Source organism: Triplophysa rosa, linkage group LG3, assembly GCF_024868665.1.
Source record: "Triplophysa rosa linkage group LG3, Trosa_1v2, whole genome shotgun sequence".
Taxonomy (NCBI): domain Eukaryota; kingdom Metazoa; phylum Chordata; class Actinopteri; order Cypriniformes; family Nemacheilidae; genus Triplophysa; species Triplophysa rosa.
This window is the reverse complement of record NC_079892.1, coordinates 16053875-16071234: the sequence shown is the minus strand read 5'-3', so window position 1 is coordinate 16071234 and position 17360 is coordinate 16053875. Positions and strand designations below refer to the sequence as shown.

The following is a 17360-nucleotide window of genomic DNA, read 5'->3' as shown; positions in this document are numbered from 1 at the left end:
GTGTATGAATGTGTAGTGTAGAATGGGACACTTTTATGACACCTTTGATCTTTTATGGAGTTTGACAGTCCCTGGCCACTGTATACGTTTTTGTAATGAAAGACACCTGGGTCATTCATTCTTCTATACATCTTTTGTTTTCCATGGAGAAAAGTCATACAGATGATCTGAGTTTCCATAGGGATACTTCATTGTATAGGTAACTCTGTTGTAATCTCTCTATAATCTATAGTGTAACTGATTCTGGTTTACCAGTTTAGAGATTAAAGATGCTGTGTGTAATTTTTTGGAGGATCTATTGACAGAAATGCAATATAACATACAGTACATAACTATGTATGTATGGTATCTTAGTGCTATGTTAGCTTCCGTAGTGCTTCGAAAGGGTGGGGTGGAGTGAGCCGTTGGTTGCCATTTGCAACCTCACCTCTAGATGTAGCTACATTCCATACACTGGACCTTTAAGTGGGTGTGTTATAAAACTTCTCAACAGCTGAGTTTCTTTTTGGGGTTTTTATTGGTTAGGTCATCCAGCTACCTTCCCTTTCATTTATCGTAAATATTTATAATTTACAGAAGAAAAATACAGATAAATTAAAAGTTACTATATAGTCCCAGTTTCAACATTATTAAGTGTCTGAAATAATACTGTAACACCATATACCAAAAAATAAAATAAAGATAGAGCTAATGTTTCAAAGCACAATATAATGAGTGAAACTATGGGTACTAATACATCTGCTGTGTCATTATTTCACCGATGAGTCTTCGGAACAATGAAGCCAGTCCAAAAGAAACAGGATGCAGGGATGATGCAGCGATCCTAATATCCAAATGTGTTCTCTCCGCTGTAGGCCACATACAAAAAGCCGTCCTCATCTTTCTCTTTCTCATATAGCTGTCCCATAGTCAGACTGAAACAATATTGAAGAACAAAATTACATCTTATCTGAAAAACAAAGTCGTTTATGTAAACAAATCCCTACATCAAAGCACCCCACATACATACAATTTTTTTATTCCAAAATATGATGATTTAGTAATTTAAAGCTTTAATCTGTTTCCAACATTTATTCCTATTTCCTTAAATCCTTAACACAAGTTTAAGAACTCATATAATATCTGGAGTATTTTACAAGTTAATGAGCCTACTTCAAAAATCCTTGAAATCAATTCATTGCAGATATTTGAATATTCCTCCTTTGCCAACCTAAAAAAACTAATTTAATCACCTTTCAGAAAAGCAATCTTTTGTCATTAAATGGCATGTCCGCCCAAGACAATTTTGTAGTGTGTAGTGATAAACAGGTGTTTGGCACAGTCCTCAAGTGATTTTTGCTGCTTGCGTGAAAGGAAATAAAATGAAAATGGCCTACGCATGTGATCTCTACTGTGATCTTATGCATTAAAACCATCTAGTGAGTCTGTTTGAGATGGCTGGTGGATGAGGAAAAAGAGATTATTTAGGATTTAAATAGGATGTTGGGTGTGATTTATTGCATCAACAATACTGCAATTGGCCTCTCTTTCATAGGGAAACCTGAAGCCACAGGGCCATAGTTACATGACGCATTCACAAACGTAACTAGTGTGAATAAACGGGAGAGGGATTTTTCGTGAGGGGGCTTAGAGTCAATGCTCATTTGCTGAATGCAGGGTTCCGGATGAGGTGTGCAAGAGGGAGTGGAAAATTATGGTGCAAACCCAGTGGCCGTTTTGTACACAAGCAGCAATTAACATGAACAATAATATATTGTGGTATAATGTACTTTTGATGTACAAGAGAATTCCTATAGCTGGAGCTGCTCAGCAGGGCTCACAAGAAAATGTGCCATTGTTCTTTTTATTGTCTTAAAGATATAGTGCACCCGGAAAGTAAGATACTTTCATTATTTTCTCACCTTCATGTAATTTTAAACCTGTATAACTTTCTTTCTTCTGCAGAACAAAAAAGGAGATTATTTAAATAATGCTGGTAACAAATACACATTAGACCGCATTGACATCTAGTTTATGAACAAAAGCATGAGACATTTCTCAAAATATCTTCTCTTGTGTTCCACATAAGCAAGAGTCACATACAGGTTTTCCAGACCCATTTGTTTGCTAAATTTATATTTACACACACATATAGTAGTTTTATATTCTCTGTGCTCTTTCAGTTACCCTTAATCCCTTACTCTCAAATTGCTTTTGTTTTTATTTTTTGTATGTCTCACACAATATACTGTATGTTAGATGCCCTACAGTTCCATCACTTAGGTACCTTTTGTACAGTATACAGGTGCATCTCAATAAATTAGAATGTCGTGCAAAAGTTCATTTATTTCAGTAATTCAACTCAAATTGTGAAACTCGTGTATTAAATAAATTCAATGCACACAGACTGAAGTAGTTTAAGTCTTTGGTTCTTTTAATTGTGATGATTTTGGCTCACATTTAACAAAAACCCACCAATTCATCTCAACAAATTAGAATACTTCATAAGACCAATAAACTTTTTTTTTTAATGAATTGTTGGCCTTCTGGAAAGTATGTTCATTTACTGTATATGTACTCAATACTTGGTAGGGGCTCCTTTTGCTTTAATTACTGCCTCAATTCGGCGTGGCATGGAGGTGATCAGTCTGTGGCACTGCTGAGAATCAGAATCAGAAAGAGCTTTATTGCCAAGTATGTTTGCACATACAAGGAATTTGTTTTGGTGACAGGAGCATCCAACACAGAAACAGCAACAACAGTACACAGAGACCATAACACAATAGAATACAGTACACAATGATTTAAATAAGGGCCTATGGGTATAAAAAATTAAGAAATACAATACAATAAACATAAGATAAAGAGAGTGTAAAGCTATGTATGTATGTAAATATGTACAAGTAAAAAACAAGAATAGACTATTGTAGTACAAGGTATCTGCTATATACAGCAGAATGTTGTATAAAAATAGATAGTGTATTATCTGGAGGATATAATTAATATTGCACTTAATTATTATTGCACAGAGTTATTAATTGCACGGTGTGTAAAAACATTTAACTGTTCAAGAGGTAGATGGCCTGAGGGAAGAAGCTGTTTTTGTGTCTGGTTGTTTTGGTGCTCAGTGCTCTGTAGCGCCGACCAGACGGCAGCATTGTGAAGAGATGATGGCTTGGATGTGAGAGGTCCAGGGTGATTTTCTGAGCCCTTTTCCTCACTCTGGATGTATACAGTTCTTGGAGGGTGGGCAGGGGAGCACCAATGATCTTCTCAGCAGTCCGAACCGTCCTCTGTAGTCTTCTGATGTCTGACTTTGTGGCTGAGCCAAACCAGACAGTGATGGATGTGCAGAGGACAGACTCTATGACAGCTGAGTAAAACTGTTTTAATAGAGTTTGTGGTAGGTTGAACTTCTTCAGCTGATGTAAGAAGTACAACCTTTGCTGGGCTTTTTTAGCAATGGAGCCAATGTGATTGTCCCACTTCAGGTTCTGAGAGATGGTGGTGCCCAGGAACCTGAATGACTCCACTGCTGCCACAGTGCTGTTCATGATGGTGAGAGGGGGGAGTGCAGGGGGGTTTCTCCTGAAGTCCACAATCGTCTCCACTGTTTTAAGCGTGTTCAGCTCCAAGTTGTTATGACTGCACCAGACAGCCAGCTGCTCAGCCTCCTGTCTGTACGCAGACTCATCACCATCCTGAATGAGGCCAATGAGTGTGGTGTCGTCTGCGAACTTCAGAAGTCTGACAGAAGGGTCCTGGGCAGTGCAATCATTTGTGTACAGGGAGAAGAGCAGTGGGGAGAGAACGCACCCCTGGGGGGTGCCAGTGCTGATTGTGCGGGTGCTGGATGTGAGTTTCCCCATTCTCACTAACTGCTGCCTGTCTGTCAGAAAGCTGGTGATCCACTGACAGATAGAGCCAGGAACAGACAGCTGGGTTAACTTTGTCCACCTGGAGGTGGTATGGAAGCCCAGGTTTCTTTGACAGTGGCCTTCAGCTCATCTGCATTTTTTGGTCTCTTGTTTCTCATTTTCCTCTTGACAATACCGTCTGGTGAGTTTGCTGGCCAGTCAAGCACACCAACACCATGGTCATTTAACCAACTTTTGGTGCTTTTGGCAGTGTGGGCAGGTGCCAAATCCTGCTGGAAAATGAAATCAGCATCTTTAAAAAGCTGGTCAGCAGAAGGATGCATGAAGTGCTCTAAAATTTCTTGGTAAACGGGTGCAGTGACTTTGGTTTTCAAAAAACACAGTAGACCAACACAAGCAGATGACATTGCAGCCCAAATCATCACAGACTGTGGAAACTTAACACTGGACTTCAAGCAACTTGGGCTATGAGCTTCTCCACTCTTACTCTAGACTCTAGGAGCTTGGTTTCCAAATAAAATACAAAACTTGCTCTCATCTGAAAAGAGGACTTTGGACCACTGGGCAACAGTCCATGTCTTCTTCTCCTTAGCCCAGGTAAGACACCTCTGACGTTGTCTGTGGTTCAGGAGTGGCTTAACAAGAGGAATACGACAACTGTAGCCATATTCCTTGTAGCCAAATTCCTTCGTTTGTGTTTGGTGGCTCTTGATGCCTTGACCCCAGCCTCAGTCCATTCCTTGTGAAATTCACCCAAATTCTTGAATCGATTTTGCTTGACAAGCCTCTCAAGGCTGCGGTTCACTTGGTTGGTTGTGCATCTTTTTCTTCCACTTAACTTTCTGTTAACATGCTTGGCTACAGCACTCTGTGAACAGCCAGCTTCTTTGGCAATTAATGTTTGTGGCTTACCCTCCTTGTGAAGGGTGTCAATGATTGTCTTCTGGACAACTGTCAGATCAGCAGTCTTCCCCATGATTGTGTAGCCTAGTGAACCAAACTGAGAGACCATTTTGAAGTCTGAGGAAACCTTTGCAGGTGTTTTGAGTTGATTAGCTGATTGGCATGTCACCATATTCTAATTTGTTGAAATAGTGAATTGGTGGGTTTTTGTTAAATGTGAGCCAAAATCATCACAATTAAAAGAACCAAAGACTTAAACTACTTCAGTCTGTGTGCATTGAATTTATTTAATACACGAGTTTCACAATTTGAGTTGAATTACTGAAATAAATGAACTTTTCCACGACATTCTAATTTATTGAGATGCACCTGTATATGTGTATAAAAATAAAAAAGACCAAAAACGAAATAAATGTGATATTACCTGGACTGAGGAACAGTTTTGTCAACGAAGAGGAATATAGCTTTTTCAGAAGGCAGTTGGATCCGCTTTCTAATGATCCACATAAACTGGGCCACTGTGATGTCAGACGGGACCAGATACTTCCGCTTGTCAATGTCCACAATCTGTGAGCCAGATACTTTCTCTACGATAACCTAATAAACAGAGCAATCAAAGTCAATCCTTTTCATGATAAAGCCATGAGGTCATGACAGTGTCAAGTTTGTCTCAAGTTTGTTTTCCTTCCACGATAAAATATAATCATTTAGCAGTTGATTGCAGTGACTTACAAATGGTACCGACTGAATTTACAAAAATGAAATGGTACCAAGTTTTCTACACTACACATGACAATGGCTTTATGCTTACTACGAGTATGAACGTCAGGCCATGTGTGTTTCATTGTGCATACTGTTTACTGTGCAAAAAACTCTCTTATTTCCAAGGCTGCGTCCTCGGAAGGTTACATTTGTCGGTCACATACATCATCAAGAATGTCTCATTTCAGAAATGTAAGTTGGACACCCTCTGAATGCGACCTTCTTTCAGAGGAATTTGGGGATGTATGAGGGATATCCTTCGCTGTTACAGTTAACATCTGAGGGTAGTATCCTCCTAAAAGAATCATTAAAAATCACGCTGTGCATTGTAAATAATATAATGATAGCGTAGCTTGTTGCATAGTAAGTGACTCACTACAACTTACATATATGCCTTTGTGTGAATTGACAGTAGGCTAATATTGTAGATCTACTGGGTTTTGCTCAATATGTTGTTAAGTGGCAGATCAGTGGGCTTGCTACAGTTGAATATCTAAGTAAGAGATGTCCTCTGTCCCAGACGAAAATACTATGTGGAGCATGCAAAATAATTCAATAATTATAATATGACCAACTGGTGAACACTCATATTAAAACAACTAGTATATAATAAAAACCTATGTATATATAGTATATATAAAGCCTTTCCTCTGTGTCCTTACAAGTACATTTTTGGCTGTATTATTTGTATCCCCTTCAAAAATTGCTCTGAATAAATGTTATGTTTGCTGTATGCCCATGTCGATATCCCACAATTCTTTGCGTTAAACAATCGTAATTTATTAAAAAACAATTGCAGCAGCTGCACACTTATCCGCTCTTTATATTAAATCACATATTAACATTAAATCCAACAACAATATCACCAAGTGTCCCCATGCCCTAAGTACCAGATGTAATCTGACAAAGGGACAATTAATCAAAAGTACAAATAAATCTTAGTCATGTAAATATTTTTTTGACCTAGCCAGCTGGGACTGTGACAGCAGGATCATTTGTTTTATTTCTTTACCCTAACCCACTGTGAAATCTCAAGAGTAATTATGAATGACATCTTTTTTTGTAAGTATCTTCAAAAAATAACAATAAAAATATATCATCATGTGATTGCATCACTAAGGTTTGTCTCGTACTGTATAAATCTGTAAGATTTACTGGAGGCACTATTCTTTGTAAAAATGCTTTATAACAGTATTGAAATGAGTCAAGCTGGTTAATCATTTCATTTGCAATGCTGACCATTGCAACAAAAGTCCTTGTGTATCTGTAGCAGAAGCTACTAAACTGTAAAGTTTTTAGTGACATCATCTTTTGTCACTGTGACCTGGCATTACCAACTAATTAAAAATGATTTTACACGTACACGTACACGTGAAAACAAGCCCTACGTGTTGTAATTGTTGAATTGTTTTATTCATACTCACAGGAACTCTGTCTGGGTATTTGTTCCTGATTTTGGCAGACTCCACACACCTGTGCTCTGAAAGCAGAAAACACATCCATCAGTCTACATGCAAGCTCAGAATACAGTGCTTTTCACATCATGAATATTAATGAATGTTTAAACCTGCATTTTGATTGGTTACAATCGTCAGGAGTATATGAACAAGGCGTCTTTTCATCGTTTGACACTTCAGTATCTTTTAGGCATTAGACGTCTCACTATTTACGCCACATGAATACATCTGTATTGCTGGTAAATAAACGACAAGCTAAATTGAAAGCAAAACAAGAGACACTGTCCCACACAGTATGAGCTCAATTTATTGTTGTTATTAATATCCCTTTGATGAAGGCCTGACATAACCAAATAAATAAAAGTCTTCGAGAGACTTTTGTAGATCGAGACGTTTGTAGATCAAATGAGCAAGAGAATACGAGAACAAACAAATAGATCAATAATAATAACAACACAAATAATAATAACAACACAAATCTGATAGGCCATTTTAATATCAGCGACACATTTCAGATAAATTACCCAATGAATGATCCTCTTTAAACATCCACTTCATGTTTGCAGGTGTCTTTTTCGACGAGCGACCTGACAGTGAAATATATAAAGATTAAAGGCGAATAAACCTTAAAACTAAAACGTCAACAAATGCAGCAACATTCGCCTCCGAACCAGACGTAATGACGTCACCTCGGGAGCAAACTACCCTCTCCAGTGGTGACGTCACAACCGGGCCGTACCATCTGCTCGAACCGAGGGGTGTCGCGCTCGATTTGCCGTACAGATTTGTTGATTTAGCTGCACCATTATCACGGCCACGTTTTTTGAAATGTAATGTTTTTTTGTCTTGTTATTTGAAGACTGATTACAATTCTTTATTTCCTAATAATGATCATGTACGTGCTTCGCATAAGGCCGAGATTCGCGCAGTTGCTATGGTAAACAGATGACGCTTCGTCACGGGAACTGAAACGTTAGTACGTTTTGTCTACATTAGACTAAACCAGTCATTCATATTTTGCTCTTCGCAGAAGTAATAGAAGAATTCGTTTTTGTTATTTATTCAGAAGTTTAAACTATTTGCCTTTTTGCTTGCTGTTTGTTTATCAATGCATTCGCATGGACAGCAGCCACGTTGTGACGTGATTGGGGGGTTATATTTTTTGTGAAATTGTTAATAATGGCTTTTTACGAGGCTTACTCTCATCCCGCTTTAGTAAGATACAAAACAAATATTTGCACGAGAGCAACACTTTTTGTGATGGTCGTTTTATGCCTCACGTACATTTCACCTCTTCTCGTGGCTTACAGAAGTCAAGGTAAGGTACATTCCCCCTGGGCAAATATTTCCCATTGCTAAAGTTGTATTAAAATAAAGTGTTTTTTTAACCAGGCTTCTGGCTGAAGAGAAGCACATATGAAGAGCAGCCCGTCGTTCAGTTTCAGTATGACATGATCCTGATAGGAGCAACAAACACAGCAGGGAATTATGTGGCATGGAGCACATTTCCTAACTTTAATCGACTAGTCGGAGATAATTTGCGCATACCTTCGGTATCTGTGAGTGCTGAAGTGTTGGATTACATCATAACCTCTTTCTCTAAATAGTTACGGTATGGAAGCAGTTGGTGTTCCTGTAGCTTAACTGGTAGAGTATGGCCAAGGTTTTGGGTTTGATTCCCAGTGGAATGTGTGCATACATGTACTAATGTTTTATACATTATACTTGTTTATTGCTCAGGTTCAGGAGGAGGACAGAAACCAGGATGGGAAATCAGATTTTCTTAATCTCCAGATTAACATCCCGCTTAAACCAGAAGAGCAGATGTTTACCATCCAGCTGCTGCTCACGTTCACATATCAGCTGTTTGTGTGTATCCAGTGCATTCATATACAGTATACAACAATTTGCCTGTCTGTGTTCTGCAATATATGCATCTGTCTGTTTATCCATCTATCTATCTTTCTAGAGGATGTCTACCGTTGCAATGCAGACCCTTGCATTTGTTCAGCATTCCTCATCTGTGCCAGGTTCTCAGCTGTTCATCAGTGCAGATCTAAGGCTTCACCAGCGAACTCCTCTTCCTCACCGAGGGGTACATGCTGTCTACAACGTGGGTGTCTATGAACAACAAACAAAAAATACAAAGATGATGCATTAAAGTTGCAATAAAATATTCCTTTTACAACTGCAGTTGAATGAATGAATATGAATATGGTCAAAAGTTCGACTGTACCTGGTTGGCTTTGAATAATGTTTTATGCACTGTTGTCAATGTCAACAGGTAGACGCAAAATAGAACATTGACATGTAAATTACTTTGCATTTACATTAAAGGGGCATCCTAAAACAAACAGCCCTATTACTAAAAATTAAGAAGCTTTTTATGCAATACTTTATTTGTGTATAGAACATGTAGATAAATGTAGTATATATTTTATTTGCTCCCTCTCTTGCGTGACTAGGTATCAGTGATTGATGCATCCAGCCCATTTGCAAGTTCTTATGACCTGGCCAACATTATTGGACTCTATCAGAAGAGAAACTGTAAGATTATGAACCCTATTCTGAGAAAAACAAAATGTTAGTTCAAACATCCAGAAAATATCATTATCAACAACATTTGCAGATGTATTATTAAGGTTATCTACTGTATATTTCTCAATGCCTTTGCTGAAGAGGAAAGTTACTATATTCTGGAACCTGTGAAATTAATTGCTTATTTCAGTGTAATATCAAAGTTTTTCATTTTTTATTTCTTCATTCTTAAAGGAGCCATATTTCATTTTTCAAAAAGTTGTATTTTGAGCAAACTAGTACAGTAGGATAGTTTATACATTACAGGTTTGTGGTTGTGTTGTTTTTTTACTGATGGAATTCATGGAATTCTGTTTCCTACCATCTTGTTTTCATGGATAACAACATCTCTCCAACACAGTGACTACTCAACTTTCCGGTGCTGTTCCAGTGTGGACAGTTGGCAGAGCGGCAAATACTCCGTTCCAGATAAGAACACAGATAAACTACCCAGTAGACACCATCACATATCCTTTACATACTGTCTCTGTGTATGTTTGTCGTAGTGTATTTATTTTGTCTAGTGAAACCTAATGAGCGTTAAAGTTAGTGTTTTTATTTAAACAGTGCCAATCTTATCATATCTGCTAGTGCCAAACATGCTGTTTTACAGATTACGTGTAAATGTATTTACCCAGAGGGAGTTTGAATGCAACACTTTCCTTTATCAACAAGGGCCTTTACTGATTTAAATGGTTATTTGGTCTAAGGTTTCGTTTTGTTTACTGATATCAGTTATCTGGGGCCGGTTGTTCAAAAGTAATCTGATTGGATTGCGGCTATCGGATTGGATAAAATCTTAAAAATGGGTTGTTCAAAAGCAATAAAGGGATTGAGAATTTGGATTGGATTAAATCCAATCTAGGTTTTGATCTGGATCAAATCGTCAGTTTGTGTTGTTCAAAGCTTTTTAGTAAAATCGGGACACCTTTGATCCAAAAAACAGGATTATACTGATCCCAGCAGAAGGGTGGGATCAGTATAATCTTGTTTTCTTTTTGGATCAAAGAGCAGAAAATGTTTTAACTTGGCAACTGGACAAAAATGCAAAATGTATATCATGTAATACACATAGATATTATATTTGTATTTTTCTCTTTATAAGTTTAACTGTTAAAGTAAAAAACATCAGGTTTCCTTTTAAGATTTTCAGTAGCTGACAGTAAAGAAACACAGATTTTGGCAGCATAAAATAATCCCAATTTAATTTTAAAGTGTTTTTATCACTATTTGTAAACTACAGTACATTGGTACAATCATTACTGATGAACCAGACAAAAGTAGTTCTTTGTGGGTAAATGCAAATCTCTCTGGTGAACACAATGCTAAAAATGACAATGCATTGAAATATACAGTATATATTTCTTGTTTCCCATCTCTTATTTTTTTCCATCACCATGTCCCGACTCCCTTTAGGATTTGAGCTAGAGCACTAGAAATCCCGATTTGGTAATATGAAAAAGTGTGTATCCAGTTTGTCTTAAAAAAACAGCACAAAAGTAAAATGGATGATCTGATCCTGGATAGCAAAACATGGGATTTCCAAATCCAGATCATTCTGATCCAGATCAAACATTTTGAACAACTGGCCCCTGGGTTTAAAGTTAAACCCTCAACCATCAAAAATGTAGTTTCTTATAAAGTAATAAAAAAGGTTCTATAACTTTAATGCATAACAAATAATAGAAAATTTTGCATCATGATTTTTTAAAATTTGAGATCCACATATCAGTTCTGTATGAAGCAAATGTCTTGGACCTGAAGATTTCCTGAGTTCTGCATTCCTAGACTCTTCCACTTATGGTTCTTTTTATCTTATCAAGTTTGATTTCCTTGACCGTTTCCTCTACTTATCGTCTGGGCTTTTGGGAAACAGTGAAGTTTGCTTGGATTCAGTATGTCAGTGTATTGCTAATCTTTCTCTGGATTTTCCAGCACATTCAAACCTTTGTTTTTCAGAATCAGGTCATACCAACCACTAAAGTACTACCATTTAAACAGCACAACATTTGATCTGACCAGTGTTGTTCAATTGTGTGTTTTTTATGTGTGATTGTCATTTGGGAAATAACTTTACAATATGAGGACTTTGAATTTGTTATATTTGTAATTTCAAGTTCAGCTATGTGCATAAATTTCTCCATTTGTCCATTTTAACTACATTTACAGGAGACTCCCAATAGGATGTTTGTAGAAACTTAGGTTTTTCTGGTTTTAAGTTCTTCAAGCTCAAGCCAAATGTTACTTGAACTACTGTATCAATGTTTTGTGATTGTTATGTTACATCAGAAGTATGCATTCTGTTTCTGTTTGATTTTGAAAACCCACAAATATAATGAACAGTTCGCAGGACATTTTTGTCTTATCAATATACAGTCAGATGACATTTTTTGCATTATTGATTACACCAGCAGAGGAGTAATACATACTGTTAGACATTCTTGTGCTAAAGAAAATTTCATAATATTAGTAAAAGCATAATTACATTATTGCGCACTTGGTTTAAAGCCTATATTGGAGTAAGTTATTAAACAAACCCTGTCTGCGTATCAGAAGCAAACAATATATATGGATGCTATCAAACCAAATATTTCACAGATTCTTGAGAAATTTGCCTCACAACTTGCCATGTTTTTAAACTTGTAGCCACTTTTAAATAATTACAGAGATGTTTACTAGAATGTTCTTAACACAATAATACCATTAAAAATGTCACAACACCCTTTGTAGTGACATTTTATTTTTCACTCACTACTCTAAAACCATCTGGGATACTTTCCCTTGTTTTAGACAGATCTTGATAATAGAGATAATAGAAAAAAGGTTTTTATTCTGCATTTCCACCAAGGAGATCAAGCTCAGGACGTTTGGCACAATGGACAGGATGCAGATGCAATGTTTTTTTTCTGGTACATTCAACCATTTTTGACAGAGTGTGCCACTTATAGCTCTTGCTGGCTCCTGGTGATCATTGTTCAGTTCAAGTATTCCATTGCAAACATTTTTTTAAATAAAATGTCAGTTTTGTCATTTTGTTGATAAATATATAATATGTTGATACATATATAATATAATATACTACCAGTGTACACCTACATCAAGATTGGAGGAGCTTGATTTTCCCATGGCAGATAATCTTACAGAATAGTTATAGAGGCGGATAGCTCCGCCCACATATCTGTCAATCACTGTTAATAGCCACGTCTAAAAGAGTCTGTTAACATCCAGCGGGGAACGGTTTACAACATACAACTCCGAACTCTTAAAACAAAGCAGCACGGATCCTAGGTAAGTTTACACAACATTTTATGTTTTATTTTTTTGCTGAGGAGCTCAGTAAATAGCGTGTTTGTGTCGCGAGTGTTAGTTTTCAGTCCTCACTGTGAATGATGGTGAAGTTTCCTCTAGTTTGATAAAGGTTTCATAACAAAAGTGTGTGGATACTAAACGAAGTTCAATATTCATTTAATGTAAAGTGTGCGTACATCAAGTTGGCCTGAGAAGTAAATCATTTCAAAGTTTGTTTTTGATTTATTTGATTTTTATATAGACTGATTACAAAAGCTGGTAGGAAGTCTAGCGAATTATATCAGGAAAGACTGCCGGCCGCGTTTAATGTTAACGTTATACGACATCACAGCGTTAAAAAACAGGTTTACAGGAATCGTAGAAAGCCAAATATGCTGTTATCTGTGTTGTCTGCTCGCTAGGTTTTCATACACAGTCACTGGGTGTCCTCTGAGTAAAACGTCTTTATTTCCGTCTTTATTTTATGTGTGCAGGTTCATTAGCAGCAGATAGAGGAGAAAATATCACGTTACTCATTTATCACCGCACATTCCCCACCTGTTCTTCACACAGGTGTACAATACTCTTTAAAGGACACACTTCACCCAAATGCATGCCTTACCCACCCTTAACACGTGAAATACACAAGATGTTTAGCAGAATGCACAAGTTGCTCATAACGTTAGTAGATTTGGATGCTGGTTTACACGCATTCATACATTCCTCTATTCAGTTGTATTCTGCATATAGGCCATACCCATAACTTAGACGGCTAAATTCTCATTCGCTTCATTTCAAAACAAATGCATTTATGGCAACTTCGAGATGTGCAGTATGTATGTATTGATTTTATGACTGATGTCAAACCTTAGGCCACCCTATGCACACAAGAATGAAGAATTGAGACAGGAAGATTTTTAGTGAGTAATGGGCTGCGTCCGAAAGCTTAAACTGCGTAATGTAGCGATGTATACTATTTACCTTGATTTTTACTGTTGATATGAATTAAATATTGATGTGAATAGTTTGTACTTAAGAAATTTACCCAAACAAGAAAATTCTCATCTTTCTGTTGTTCCTGTTGATTTGTGTGGAACATATGTATTTGGAGACCTATTGTGCAAGACTTATCCATGTCAATTATAATAAACAAAAATGTCATACATTTTTTCAGAAAATCATCAAACCAATAATTTTTATTAATTTAATTTTACCCTCTTCCTTGTCAATTTGTTTGTTTATCTATGTGTGCCTTTTCCAGCTCTACAGTATATTCATTGACTCAGTATTTGTTTCCAAATACCATCACTTGAGGGTACTGTTTGTACTCTGCTTGCCTAATTTCTGGAATAAGGAAACATGACACTGCTTTGTGGTTTATTGTGGGGTAGATTCAAGACTGCATACATATATATTAATAAATAACGATACAACAAACATCTACAGAAAACTTTTTATCTGTCAGCTGCTACATGGACATGCTGCAAGCTTCACCTACTCGAAAGAGAAGGACTGAGTCAGAGAGAAAAAAATTTGGTTCAGCTATATAATTTCAATTTCAAAGTTTAATAAAATATGTAAATGATACCAGAAGTAGGAGAAGACTCCTGACCAATATTTATCTACTAGAAGTGCAAATGCGTGAATATAAATATATATGTAATTGTGTATATACATCAAAGACATATAGGCCTGGATTCACAGACACGGCTTAGCTTAAACCAGGACTATGCCTTTGTTGAATCAAGATATTTATGTCGCTTTTATAAAAATGCCTTAGAAGAGCACATTACTGCTGTGGATCTTGAGACAAAACAATGGCACTGACATATTTTAAGATATTGCTGGGCATATTATATTTAATATATATATAATATTTAATATATATTATATATAACAAGTTATATTGAGTTAAGACAGGTCACACATTTATTTTAGTCTGGTACTAGCCTTAAGCCTTGTTTGTGAAACTGGGCCATAGAGTACCAAGTTATAAGGTAGAAAGCAGAGACAGGCTCAATGCAAATGACTATGAATTCAAAACAAGGTGCAAATGTGCACTATACAGAATGAGGTGACCCTGCTTGTGAAAATCAGGCTACTGAATGTGCAAAAAAAGTGTAGCAAGTGGCCACTCGTAATGACTACGCCACCCTAAATTAATAGGGAAAAACAATTCAAGGAAGCACACACGTCTAGTCCACTTAAAACAAAAAAAGAAAAATGGTAAGAGGCGCAAGTTACCATACAAAAATATTCAATTTTTATTGAAGTTAAAATGATTTGGTCAAGTCAGTTAAAATGGGGAACAAATATCATAAGCCAAGAAACAAACATACATCAAAAAAATAAACTAAGAGACTGAGGCTTCCAACATGAGCGGTTCTCCATGAAAATATTAGAATTATTCACAGAACATGGGCCTATATAGTATAATTCCTGGATTTTGTGGGGCCCCCTGGGCGGTGGGGGCCCCCAGAATTGTCCCCACCTTTCACCCCACTAGCGACGGCCCTGTATATAACCATCAAAGTTGACCGCGTGGGAGCCTTGACGGCACACAGCACTGAGAAACAGCAGCACTTTACACACAGTACATCTCAACCCACCGCCAAATCAAACTGCAATAAACAAGTGCGTTAAGGGCACAGAGCTGTGAGGACCGTCGGCACATTTCGTGCAACATCAATCTGGCACGTCATCACACTCCATTATTCATAGCGACATCTGGAAGGGGCAGGTTTTCGACCATGTGACTGGTGACATAGACCACAGGTTTATATACACCGCCAGGCAAATACTGATTAGTCCCATAGTTAATGCCTGTAATTGGTTTTAACATGTGACCAGCACTGCTACACAAGGGACATAAGAAATGTTGTAAGTGGAAACAGTTTATTTTACAGTCCAACTAAGATACTGTGTTCAGCAGAGTGTTGGCACACCACACTGCTAGGTGCTAAACATCCTCACATTTTGATTGTTGTCCGTCTTGTACTCGTGTTTTGTTGCTAGAAGGATCATGCTACTCCACACTGAAAACGCACGTAGCTAACTGGAGACGACGTGTTTATCAGGTGTTTTGTAAGCGACGTACAGTACATGGTAACGACGTGTGTATCAGGCATCATGTAAGGCAATGTACCTAGTTCAGACGTAGTTAGTATACGTATATGTGACCCTGGACAACAAAACCAGTCTTATGGGTCAATTTTTCGAAATTGAGATTTTTACATAATCTGAAAGCTGAATAAATAAACTTTCTATAGATATATGAGTTGTTAGAATAGGACAATATCTGGCTGAGATACAACCGTTTAAAACTCTGGAATCTGAGAGCGCAAAAAAATCAAAATATTGAGAAAATTGCCTTTGAAGTTGTTAATCAGGGGCACTGTGGCAGACTATCCACTCACAAAAATAAAGTTTTTATATATTTAAGGTAGGAAATTTACAAAATATCTTCATGGAACATGATCTTTACTTAATATCCTAATGATTTTTAGTATAAAAGAAAATCGATAATTTGACCCACACAATGTATTTTTGTCTTTTACTAAAAATATTCCCCTGCTACTTAAGACTGGTTTTGTGATCCAGGGTCACATATTTTAAATAAATTTCTAACATACGCCGTCGTAACGTCGCCGATAGACGTTCATACCATGACGTCGCCGCCAGTCTTTTGTCTGCATTCCCTATCAAATCCATTCAAAACTCCACACGGACTGACAGCGACGGGAGGGTAGGCTGCTCCTTCTCCTTCTCCTGGTTAGGCTTCAGATTGGCATATTCCAAACGTCATAGTTGGAAGGCATTCCTAGCTTTGGTTATCCTAGAAACATCTATAAACCAACCCTGCAGTAACAGAGGAGAGACGGCTGACGTGAGCTCTGCTGCTGTTCTCCTATTGGTTGTAGCTCCCGAAAGTCGCTCACCATTTGCATAAAGTTGAACAAATTCAACTTTGTCGAAGTGCTAGACACGCCCACTTGCTGTCACGACAGGTCACTGTCGATCGTGTCACTGTATGTCGCTAGGCTACCCTTGAAATGAATGACATTGCCTCGCTGTGTCGCTGGCGGTCTGTACCTCGCTGCCCAATCAGGCAATGGCCTTTTCTCAATGGGGCAGAGCTCTAGACTCATTTTTGCCACAGGTCGCACTGGGCCCAATTTAGTCATTTTCACTTAGGGGTGTACTCACTTTTGTTGCCAGCGGTTTAGACATTAATGGCTATGTGTTGAGTTATTTTGAGGGGACAGCAAATTTACACTGTTATACAAGCTGTACACTCACTACTTTACATTGTAGCAAAGTGTCATTTCTTCAGTGTTGTCAAATGAAAAGATATAATAATATTTACAAAAATGTGATAGCAGTGCAGTGGAGTTAGGCAGTGGTATGTTATGAAAGGTATGTGACCATTCTGCACAATTTCTTCATTCTTATACGTCAAGAGGGTAAATGATAACAAAACTTCTTAAACATCTTAAAAATGTGTTTGACATAGGGA

At 37.4% G+C, this 17360-nt stretch overlaps 3 protein-coding genes across 6 annotated transcripts in view; 2 read left to right on the top strand and 1 right to left on the bottom strand.

Annotated features, from left to right (window-relative positions):
* Nucleotides 1-484: 484 nt before the first annotated feature.
* Nucleotides 485-7658, bottom strand: gabarapl2 (GABA(A) receptor-associated protein like 2). The gene is made up of 4 exons (XM_057329557.1): nucleotides 7504-7658; nucleotides 6947-7002; nucleotides 5185-5357; nucleotides 485-914 (listed from the first exon to the last, which is right to left on the bottom strand). The coding sequence occupies exons 1-4, from the start codon at nucleotides 7535-7537 to the stop codon at nucleotides 824-826; spliced, it is 354 nt and encodes a 117-aa protein (XP_057185540.1). The 5' UTR covers nucleotides 7538-7658; the 3' UTR covers nucleotides 485-823.
* An 83-nt stretch (nucleotides 7659-7741) lies between these two features.
* Nucleotides 7742-9106, top strand: tmem231 (transmembrane protein 231). The gene is made up of 3 exons (XM_057330525.1): nucleotides 7742-8297; nucleotides 8372-8538; nucleotides 8720-9106. The coding sequence occupies exons 1-3, from the start codon at nucleotides 8159-8161 to the stop codon at nucleotides 9104-9106; spliced, it is 693 nt and encodes a 230-aa protein (XP_057186508.1). The 5' UTR covers nucleotides 7742-8158.
* A 2467-nt stretch (nucleotides 9107-11573) lies between these two features.
* chst6 (carbohydrate sulfotransferase 6) overlaps nucleotides 11574-17360 on the top strand; it is a 67067-nt gene continuing 61280 nt past the window's right edge. For all 4 annotated transcript variants that reach the window (XR_008962648.1, XR_008962647.1, XM_057329553.1 and 1 more), the window contains exon 1: nucleotides 11574-12844. The gene's annotated coding sequence lies outside the window, so the exon portion shown is untranslated. The remainder of the gene's footprint in view (nucleotides 12845-17360) is intronic.